The 10,977-nt window shown below is 51.0% G+C and overlaps 1 protein-coding gene across 7 annotated transcripts; it reads left to right on the top strand.

Moving 5' to 3' along the window:
- Positions 1–5,760: 5,760 nt before the first annotated feature.
- Positions 5,761–10,345, top strand: CDK3 (cyclin dependent kinase 3). Of its 7 annotated transcripts, XM_023729134.1 has the most exons (9): positions 5,761–5,961; positions 6,360–6,437; positions 6,533–6,653; positions 6,746–6,916; positions 7,011–7,155; positions 7,997–8,017; positions 8,411–8,417; positions 8,535–8,811; positions 10,119–10,345. In XM_023729134.1, exons 1-9 carry the CDS (start codon positions 5,846–5,848, stop codon positions 10,239–10,241), a joined length of 1,059 nt encoding a protein of 352 aa, XP_023584902.1. In that variant the 5' UTR covers positions 5,761–5,845; the 3' UTR covers positions 10,242–10,345. The 7 variants fall into 7 exon arrangements, with proteins under 7 accessions (XP_023584902.1, XP_023584903.1, XP_023584904.1 ...); XM_023729135.1 differs by lacking the exons at positions 7,997–8,017; positions 8,411–8,417 and having other exon boundaries at positions 6,533–6,623; positions 6,698–6,916; positions 7,011–7,112; positions 8,608–8,811; XM_023729136.1 differs by lacking the exons at positions 7,997–8,017; positions 8,411–8,417 and having other exon boundaries at positions 6,842–6,916; positions 7,011–7,112; positions 8,608–8,811.
- Positions 10,346–10,977: the final 632 nt, after the last annotated feature.

Genomic DNA, 10,977 nt, shown 5'->3' with positions numbered 1-10,977 from the left:
GAATCCACCAGCTGCTCCTTAGGAATCCCATGGGGCAGTTCTACTCTGTTCTATAGGGTCGCTGTGATTTGGAATCAACTCAGCGGTAATGGGTAATCTCTAAAGAGGAGCCCTGGTGGCCCAGGGGTTAAAGAGCTCAGTTACTAACCAAAAGGTTGGCGGCTCGAACCTACCAGCTGCTCCGCGGGAGAAAGATGCGGCAGTCTGCTTCCGTAAAGATTTCAACCTTGGAAACCCTGTGGGACAGTTCTACTCTGTCCTGTAGGATCGCTATGAGTCAGCATCGACTCGACAGCAACAGGTTTTGTTTTTTTTTTTAAATCTCTTGGAGGAGTCCCTGGGTGCTACAAATGGTTAACATGCTCAGCCGCTAACGGAAAGTTTGGAGGTTCGAGTCCACCCAGAGGCACCTCAAAAGAAAGGCCTGGCAATCTACTTCTGAAAACTCAGCTATAGAAAACCCTATGGAGCACAGTTCTACTCTGACACACATGGGGTTGCCGTGAGTCAGAGTCAACAGCAACTGTGTTTTTAATCTCATAGGGGCCTTCAACACTGCCTAGAAATCCTTCCATGTGTCCCAGTCAACCCCCTCTCCCAGCTCCAGAGCAGTGTGTTCAGGCATTCACCTGTTATGTAAAACCCTCTACTTCAGCACCTCCCCCATCCCTCTCAGCAAATTACCTCACCTCACCTCCTACATCCCAGGTAAGATTGACACCACAGGCAGCGGTCCCTGATCCTAAAAGTATATGCATCCACAGCCATCATTAAGTCCTTCTCTCCAGTCCGAAAGGGGTGGGCATCCTAGCTCAGGCCCACCCGCTGTGCTTTGAGCCCTAGCCTACCCTCCTGCTCTTGACTGTTTTGTGTCCTTAGCCTTCACTACTGGTTCTTTCCTCTCAGCATATAATGCACTCAAGCCTCTTTGATCTTACAATTAAAATAGCAGCACTAATAATGTCATCTTCCACTCTATATCCCTCCCTAGCTATGGCCCTCCTTCCCTACACAATCAACTTCCCAAAAGAATTATCTGTCTTCCTTGCCCCTTCCTTATCTCCTACTCATGCCCCAACCACTACATTCTCACTGCCCTGTGGACCTCAGTCCCTTCTCCTCTGCTCTAGATTTTTTATGCGAGAAGGAATACCCCAAATGACTATTTCCCCATTTTTATAGTTTTTCTACCTGTCTTGCCCAGAAACTCCTTCCCGTCCTCCCTACAACCCTTCTTCAAATGCTGTCCTTTTGGTTCCGACTCATAGCGACCCTGTGTACGACAGAACAAAACACTGTCCAGTCCTGTGCCATCCTCACAATCGTTTCTATGTTTGAGCCCACTGTTGCAGCCACTGTGTCAATCCACCTCTCTTTCGCTGACCCTCTACTTTACCAAGCATGATATCCTTCTCCAGGGACTGGTCCCTCCTGATCACATGCCCAAAGTGCAGGAGATGAAGTCTCACCATCCTTGCTTCTAAGGAGCATCTGGCTGTATTTCTTCCAAGACAGATTTGTTCGTTCTTCTGGCAGTATATTAAGTATTCTTTGCCAACACGTAATTCAAAGGCGTCAATTCTTCTTTGATCTTCCTTATTCATTTTCCAGCTTTCACATGCATATGGCATGATTGAAAATGCCATGGCTTGGGTCAGGGGCACCTTAGTCCTTACAGTGACATCTTTGCTTTTTAACAATTTAAAGAGGTCTTTTGCAGCAGATTTGCCCAATGCAATGCATCTTTTGATTTCTTGACTGCTGCTTCCATGGGCGTTGATTGTGGATCCAAGTAAAATGAAATCCTTTACAACTTCAGTCTTTTCTCCATTTATCATGATGTTGCTTATTGGTCCAGTTGTGAGGATTTTTGTTTTCTTTATGTTGAGGTGTAATCCATATTGAAGGCTGTGGTCTTTGATCTTCATCAGTAAGTGCTTCAAGTCCTCTTAGCTTTCAGCAAGCAAGGTTTTTGCTTGCATATGGCAAGTTGTTAATGAGTCTTCCTCCAATCCTAATGCCCTGTTCTTCTTCATATAGTCCAGCTTCTCAGATTATTTGCTCAGCATGCAGATTGAGTAAGTTTTGTGAAAGGATTTAACCCTGACGCACGCCTTTCCTGACTTTAAACCACACAGTATCCCCTTGCTTTGTTTGAATGACTGCCTCTTGGTCTATGTACAGGTTCCTCATGAGCACAATTAAGTGTTCTAGAATTCCCATTCTTCATAGTGTTATCCATAATTTGTTAGGATCCACACAGTCAAATGCTTTTGCATAGTCAATAAAACACAGGTAAACATCTTTCTGGTATTCTCTGCTTTCAGCCAAGATCCATCTGATACTAGTAATGATATCTCTCGTTCCATGCCCTCTTCTGAATCCAGCTTGCATTTCTGGCTGTTCCCTGTCAATGTACTGCTGCAACCATTTTTGAATTATCTTCAGCAAAATTTTACTTTTGCATGATATTAATCATATTGTTTGATAATTTCTGTCATCTGTTAGATCACCTTTCTTTGGATTGAGCACAAATATGGATGGATCTCTTCCAGTCGGCTGGCCAGGTAGCTGTTTTCCAAATTTCTTGGCGTAGACGAGTGAGTGCTTCCAGCATTGCATCTGTTTATTGAAGCATCTCGGTTGGTAACCCGTCAATCCCTGGAGCCTTGTTTTTCACCAGTGCCTTCAATGCAGCTTGGACTTCTTCCTTCTGTACCATTGGTCCTTGATCATATGCTACCTCCTGAAATGGATGAATGTCAACTAATTCTTTTTGGTACAGTGACTCTGTGTATTCCTCCCATCTTCTTTTCATGCTTCTTGTGTCGTTCGGTATTTTGCCCATAGAGTCCTTCAGTGTTGCAAATGGAGGCTTGAATTTTTTCTTCAGTGCTTTCAGCTTGAGAAATGCTGAGTGTGTTCTTTCCTTTTGATTTTCTAACTCCAGGTCTTTGAACATTTCATTATAATACTTTTCTTCGTCTTCTCGAACTGCCCTTTGAAATGTGTTCAGCTCTTGTACTTCACCATTTCTTCCATTCACTTTAGCTACTCTATGTTCAAGAGCAAGTTTCAGAGTCTCTTCTGACATCCATTTTGGTCTTTTCTTTCTTTCCTGTCTTTTTAATGACCTTTTGTTTTCTTCATGTGTGATGTCCTTGCTGTCATCCCCCAACTCGTCAGGTCTTCAGTCATTAGAACTTCAGAAATATAATTATTGTGTGATTAATTTGCCCCATATAGTAATCATATTTCTGAAGCTCACTTCCATATTTAGTAACTTCTTCTATTTATAGGGTGATGCAACCTGTTCCACAATTTAAATATAGAGGGAAGGGTTTCCCCAGGCAGAGGGAAGGAAAGAAACAAGGAGCTGATGTATATACAATGGAAGGAAAGTTCTGTGAACTTCAGTCAGGTAAAGAAAATCTTCACACAGGAAGTTTGGAAACATTTGACATAGGATCCAATTTTGAGGCCTGTAACAGCTCCAACTGCAATTAGATTTTGTCCTTGTTCTCTCACTCTGTTGTCCTGAACATCTGTGGCTGCTGTGTGAAAATTATTTAGGGTTACATGTGACAAGGGAAGGTGTAGGCCTCTCAGTACCAAGTGATAATTAGGCAAATATCTGTTTGATTGATCAGTATGGATAACCCAGCTATTCCTGAAGAGTCCTGAGCGATGAGAGTCAACAATCTGCCCCGATCAATTGATGCCGGTAGTGTTCCAGGCTTACCCACTCTAGGCCATGCTACCAGTCACTGCAGCCTGGCTCTAGCGCTAACAGAAGCTGAAGACATATGGGCAACCTCATGTTCAAACAATTTCATCTTCCAAGGGGAGCCTGTGTTGGAAGCTGGGACCTAGCCAGCCTGACATTCTGAAGTCTGCCCCCAGGCTGTGTTAAATCGAAGAGATGGCCTAGACTAGAAGAAAAGCCAGGTGGACACTTTATCTCTTCAGAGAGCCTCTATCTCAAGACTGCATCAAAAAGACAGACTAATGGCCTAGAACAGTGAGTGATTCATTGAAGTGCCCAGAGAGCAAAGAGAAGATGAGTTAAAAAAAAAGAAAAAAATTATATTAGGGAAACCCCAGATGTTGTCACGTGAACATCGACAGATCTTCCCATAATCCATCAGTCACTGCTGATCGCTAAAAGCCCCACCTAGCATCTCATCCGGGGTAGGGATGAGTTACCCCTACAAGGCCAACCTTTCCTGAGCTCAGCCCCTTGGGACTTATTAAATACGGGTTTCTCTTTGCCCTAATGTCCAATGCCAATAGGTCGCAGGATGCCAAAGGGGACGTTTCCCTTAGTACAAATGGAGAGCTAGGATGGTCACTGAGACCCCTCTTCTCAACCCTGGGCTCTTATGACCTAAAGAGAAGATGGCAGGAATTAAGGTGACAACAGAGAGATGTTTAGGAATCCTGTGCCTCTTCCTGGCCCTCCCTCCTGGATAAGTAGAATTTTGAGGCCACTCCCTAAGTCGCAGGCACCTAGTGTCAGGCCCACCATTCTGAGGCCCAAGTAGACAAGTTGCTATCATCCCGTATGCCATCCTTTTGCCTCCACCCCTTCCTGTCAAAACTCAGGACTAAGCAAATTGAGGGAAAATAGCTAGATGCATCGGTAGACTGTGTCGCTGACCCTCCAGTCAGTCACTGCTGTGGCCTTGGCGTTTGTGTCTTTCAGATGGAGGTGCCGTGGTGAAGGCCCGCGTGCTGACTTGCGTGGAGGGAATGAATCTACCCTTGTTGGAACAAGCGATCCGGGAGCAGAGGACGTACCAGCAAGACAGGGACAGCAGCCAATAGGAAATGACAGCCCCCTCCTCCCCCACATGCTCCTGGTGTTCTGCCCAGAAGGTGTAGGAGCTCTCCCTGGAGTGACGGCCATTGGCTGGGACCGGAGAGTAGAGACGAGGGCTTGTTAACCCAGCCCTTCCCCTAATTTGGGATTGTGTCAGCAGTGAGAACACAGAGAACAGGCACCAAAGCCTGGCACCCCTACCCCCGGAGGCCGCACTCTGGGGCGCTGAGGGCCACAGACATCCTGTACCTTGTGTGGAGTCATGGAGAGTTCCAGAAGGTCCTCGTGAATAAAGGCCTCAGGGGGCGTGACCTTGCAATGTGTGCACGTGGTGTAGCGCCGGCTGGGGCCAGGAGGGGGAGCCGTGGAGCAGGCAGTCTGCCTGCCGTGAGGCTGCAGGGAACGCGGGGTTTCTGGTGAATTCCGGGCTGGGGGCCTGAGGGGAGGGTGCCAGGGGCAGAGGAGCTGGGTGGGGGGCCCAGGATGCAGGGGGGCTGCTCCCGCTGAAGTTCTGTCCTCAGAGGAGGCCGAGCGTCGCCAAACAGGCTGGGCCTACCCCCTCAGCCCTGACTGCAGCCTAGGACAGTATGGTGGCTTCAGAAACCCTTTCCAACTCCTGACCTTGACCCGAGTTGTCCCTGGCCCCTGGGCAGGCCCTCTGGGCGGCCTTCCCCCCCAGAACCTGGGATTGGCAGCGCAGAGGAGGGGCATTGGAAGTTTGGCCTCTCCTGCATGCCGTAGCAGGCACAGGTGCAGCAGGCTTCCAGGCCCCCCTGGGGTGCAGGACCTGCAAGACTGGGGTTCCTGCCTGGGCTGGTCCTGGGGCTGCAAGCCAGGTTCCCAGGGATGGGCTGGGGGCAGGGGGTGGGGAACTGGGTGGGCCTCAGGCCTTGGGAGCTGGGGAAGTCTGGGTGGGAGTTGGGCAGGGGTGTTATATGGGTGCTGGAGCGGGGGAGCCAGGGTGCTGGGCATGGGGGGGCGAATGCCCCAGGTGCCGTCTGTTTCCTGGGCAGCTCTGCGGTCATGGATGTGTTCCAGAAGGTAGAGAAGATCGGAGAGGGTACCTATGGAGTGGTGTATAAGGCCAAGAACAAGGAGACTGGGCAGCTCGTGGCCCTAAAGAAGATCAGGCTGGATTTGTGAGTGCTGGGTTGGCCCCTGAGACCCCCGGGCCCAGGGGCGAGCCACAACCCAGGGGCTACCATGTCCGTTTCCTCGTCTCAGAATTTTACATCCAGCTCCTTCTCTGAGCGCTGCCTGGTTACAGTGAGGCAGTCACAAAGGTGTAGCCCTTCCTCATCCTCACCCCATCTCACTGCCCCCTCCCTCACGCTGACTAGGGGCTGCCCACGGGCCCTGCTCTGTGAGTGATAAATACAGACAAGGAGCACAGGGTCCCCATTGCTGGGGGATGGGCCACCTTTAAGGGAATAAGGAACCCGGAGGTGACCCCCCTCACCCCAGAAGCACCCTCCCACCTCCAAGGTGTTACTTGCTCCCTGACTCCATGCTTGTTCTGTACCCTCCTTTCCTGCAGGGAGACCGAGGGTGTCCCAAGCACCGCCATCAGGGAGATCTCCCTTCTCAAAGAACTTAAGCACCCCAACATTGTCAGGTGAGTTGGGGAAGGAGGCAGGGAAGCTGAGACAGCGAACGCTGAACCCGTCTGTCTTGCTGAGAGCCGCGTCCTCACCGGCGTCTCCCTGCCAGGCTGCTGGACGTGGTACATAGCGAGAAGAAGCTTTACCTGGTTTTCGAGTTCCTCAGCCAGGACCTGAAGAAGTACATGGACTCCACCCTGGCCTCTGAGCTCCCCCTGCACTTAGTCAAGGTACCAAGGGACTGATGGGGAAGAGGAGGTAACACCCTTCTCAGCCAGGCCTCTTCCGCTTAGCCAGCTGCTTCTCATGCTCACTATTGCAGAGCTACCTCTTCCAGCTACTGCAGGGGGTGAATTTCTGCCATTCTCATCGGGTCATCCACCGAGACCTGAAGCCCCAGAATCTGCTCATTAATGAGTTGGGAGCCATCAAGCTGGCAGACTTTGGGCTGGCTCGAGCCTTTGGGGTGCCTTTGCGCACCTACACCCACGAGGTACTGCCGGGGCAAAGGGGAGAGAAGGGCAGCTGAAGGAATGTTGCCTGCACAGTCAGTCACCCCGATTGATGCTGTTTTCTTGTCCCCATAGGTGGTGACACTGTGGTATCGCGCCCCCGAGATCCTCTTGGGCAGCAAGTTCTATTCGACTGCTGTGGATGTCTGGAGCATCGGTTGCATCTTTGCAGAGATGGTAGAGAGAGGGACAAAGCATGGCCACAGGGAGGCCACAGGCAGTGTCCTGCTGGGGCGGGAGGTGGGCCACCCTGCTACTCCTACTAAACAAACAAAAAAAAAAACAACCCAAACCCATTGTCCTTGAGTCTATTGCAACTATGGTAACCCTGTAGACAGAGTGGAAGTGCCCCACAGTGTTTCCCAGGCTGTCATTTTTTTTTTTTTAATTTTATTGTGCTTTAGGTGAAAGTTTACAGCACAAATTAGTTTCTCATTCAAAAATTTGTACACAAATTGTTTTGTGATATTGTTTGCAATCCCTGCAATATGTGAGCATGCTCCCCCTTTCACTTTATAACCTGGGTTCCCTGTGACCACTTGTCCAGGTTTCCTGTCCCTTCCTGCCTTCTTGTCTTTGCTTTTGGGCAAGTATTGCCCATTTGGTCTCGTATTCTTGACTGAGCTAAGAAGAACGTTCCTCACGTGGGTTGCCATTTGTTCCACAGCCCTGTCTCATCTTTGAATGGTGGCCTTCAGGAGTAGCTTTAGTTCTGAGTTAGCAGGCTGTCCAGTGGCCATAGTCTCGGGGGTTCCTCCAGTCTCTGTCAGACCAGTTTGAAGTCTGGTCTTTTTTTGTGAATTTGAATTTTGTTCTACATTTTTCTTCCACTCTGGGACCCTCTAGTGTTGGTAGCTAGGCACCATCTAGTTCTTCTGGGCTCAGGCTAACGGAGACTGGTTCACGTGGTCCTCTAGTCCTTTGGGCTAAATATTTTCCTTGTGTCTTTGGTTTTCTTCATCCTCCTTTGCTCTGGACAGGATCGGACCAGTAGATGTATCTTAGATGGCCACTCGCAAGCTTTTAAGACCTCGGACGCTACTCACCAAAGTTGGATGTAGAACATTTTCTTTGTGAGCTATGTTAATGCCAATTAACCTAGATGTCCCCTGAGAGGACCAGGCTATAATATTTACAGAAGCAGGCTGCCACAGACCTTTCTCCCATGGAGCAGCTGGTGGGTTCAAACTGTCGACCTTTTGACTAGCAGCTGAGTGCTTAACCACTGCACCCCCAGGGCTCCTGGATACTCCTACTAGAGGTGGATTAAGGGGTGTTTAAGAGTCCCAGGGTGGTACAAATGGTTAACATACTTGGCTACGAACCGAAAGGTTGGAGGTTTGAGTCTACGCAGAGGTGCCTCGGAAGAAAGGCCTGGTGATCTACGTCCAAAAAAATCAGCCATTAAAATCCCTATGGAGCACAGTTCTACTTTGACACACATGGGGTCACCGTGAGTCCAAATTGACTCAAAGGCAGCTGGTTTTAAGGGGTGTTTGGGACTGGCTAAAGGACTGATGAAGTGGCCCTTATCCCAGGAAAAGCCAGAATTATTAGTGCAGCCCTGGGAAAGCGATCTTGAAGCCCTGCCCCTCACAGTTCTGACTGCTTATCTGGTATTGGATTGGGCTTGACAGAGCTGTGGACACACATCTCCTCTTCCCCATTCCAGGTAACTCGCCGAGCCCTGTTTCCTGGTGACTCTGAGATTGACCAGCTCTTTCGTATTTTTCGGACCCTGGGGACGCCCAGTGAAGCCACGTGGCCGGGAGTCACCCAGCTGCCTGACTATAAGGGCAGTTTCCCCAAGTGGACCAGGAAGGGGCTGGAGGAGATTGTGCCCAATCTGGAGCCAGCAGGCAAGGATCTGCTCATGGTAGGTACAGGTGGGCAGGAGGCGAGGGCAGGAAGGGCCTTCTCCGCTGGCTACTGCTCCATCCAGTGTCCCTTTGCCCACCAACCTCTTCTGTAACCCCAGCTCCTTCTGTAAGTCGAAGCTAATCACTTTTCTGACCCTTGTACCCAACTGGCTTATCTCTGTCCCTGTACTGATTCATCAACCTGGAAGCCTCTCCCCATGAGTCCAGTGTTCATCTTGCCTTTGAAAACTCCTCTATCCGAGTTAGCTTTGTGTTTGCACTGTGAGAATTGCCTTTTGTTCCTCCTTGTCTTGTGTTTTTGGTTATTTCCCGCCGGGGAGGTTATGACCCCATCTATGCTGTCAGCTTTTCCTGGCAGAGGCCCATCACCTCCTTCCACGGTGGCTCATCTGTGCGGAGCAGGCTGTCCCTGCTGCCTGGGCCCCTGCCTCAGTCCTCGCCCACCCCTTCTGCTGCCCCGTCGTGACCCCTTGGCCCAGGAGACCTCAGTAGGCATCCGGCAGAGCCACGAGGTTGCACACAAAGGCCCCAAAGCCACATTCTCTCTCGAATCTGGTGTTGGGTCTGGGAAAAGCAGGCAGGATTTTCATCGTCAGGATGGCATGGACTTGCCACCTAGCACTCATCCTGGAGACTCCACATCCTGGCTGGATTTAGAGACTCTAGCAGGAGAGCAAGGAGCCCGGCTGGCGCAGTGGTGCTCACTGCTAACCAATAGGTCAGCAGTTCGAACCCACCAGCGACACCGCGGGAGAAAGATGTGGCAGTCTGCTTCCGTAAAGATTACAGCCTTGGAAACCCTATGGGGCAGTTCTACCCTGTGCTGTGGGGTCGCTGTGAGTCGGGATCAACTGATAATAGGATGGGAGCACAAGAGCTGGGCACAGCTGACCTCTGACAGCGTTGGCCTCTCCTTCCCTCCTCCCTGCTCTTTGCATTCCTGCCCCCACCCTCCAGGCTGCTTCTAGGCCAGCTCTAGCCCCCGGCTCCAGGGTCCCTGATGGGTGCACAAAGAGAAGTATGTCTCAGCCAGAAGCAGACTGGGATCTGGAGCCCTCAGTAAGGAAGGGAGAGATGACTCGGCTTCAGTGGCCTGAAGAAGACCTGGCCTGACTCAGTCGAGGTGGACCAGAACTGGCTCTTTGTCCCCAGGTTCTGAGAGTGTCCAGAATTGGCTCATGAGGTGGGAGGTGTGGCTGTGCGCAGCTGTGGGTTTGAGGACAGCCAGCTGGGACCAAGGAGGGTGATTCCTCTCTGCCCTGACTGCACTCAGGCACGATCTCTGTCCTCCCCCCTCTTGCAGAAACTCCTGCAATGTGACCCCAGCCGGCGGATCTCAGCGAAGGCGGCCCTGGCCCACCCGTACTTCTCTGCCGAGCCCTCCCCGGTCCCCCGCCAGTGCGTGCTGGAGCGGTTCTGCCGTTGAGAATATGAGACCCACCACCTACAATCCTCTCTCCAGCTGCTGTCCCACCCACTACCAAGAAAGAGAATGAATCTGGGGAGATAGAAAAGCTCTGAAGAATTGGGCATCAGCCAGGAGAGGCTGAGTTTGGGTTAGTCCCGTCAGCAGGTTAGCGAGTTCCGTGTTGTTTGTTGGGTCTGCAGTGTCGTTTCAAGATGGGGCACAGATGCTCCGTGCCGGAGAGGGGCGCATTACAGCCCAGACCCCGGGCACAGGTGCCAAGGAGCGGGCAGGAAGCTGCCGGGCTGCAGCCAAGCACCCCTGCCATGCCCCAGCCCTCGGCTGTAGATCCAGATGCCGAAGGAACGGGCAACCCCTGCTGGTCTTTTTGGATTTAAAATGTTTGCGTTCTGGTTGAGTCCCAAGTTAACAGGAAGCGGGGTGAGGGAGAGGAGAGGACGTGTCCCTGCCCCAGGTGAGGTCAGGGAATGTGTGGCTGGTCCAGGAATTGTCTGTTCACCTGGGATATGCTTATGTTAGTTTGCCTCTGGCTTTAAGAACAGGAAATAAAAGTGACACCTTTCTGAATTTTTTTCGTGTGATTCTGCTCGGGGGGATGTCGGGACTTGCTGTAACAGGGACACTGACAGGAGGGCTAAAGGCACTTTCTGGCCTGACCCGAGAGACCCAGAACAGAACAGAGACGGTGGGCAAACCGGGGAGGGTGGGTGGGAGGAAGGGCTGATGGGAGGGTTTG

The sequence above is a fragment of the Trichechus manatus genome, unplaced genomic scaffold, assembly GCF_000243295.1.
Source record: "Trichechus manatus latirostris isolate Lorelei unplaced genomic scaffold, TriManLat1.0 scaffold00028, whole genome shotgun sequence".
Lineage (NCBI taxonomy): Eukaryota > Metazoa > Chordata > Mammalia > Sirenia > Trichechidae > Trichechus > Trichechus manatus.
This window is presented reverse-complemented; position numbering and strand designations above follow the sequence as displayed.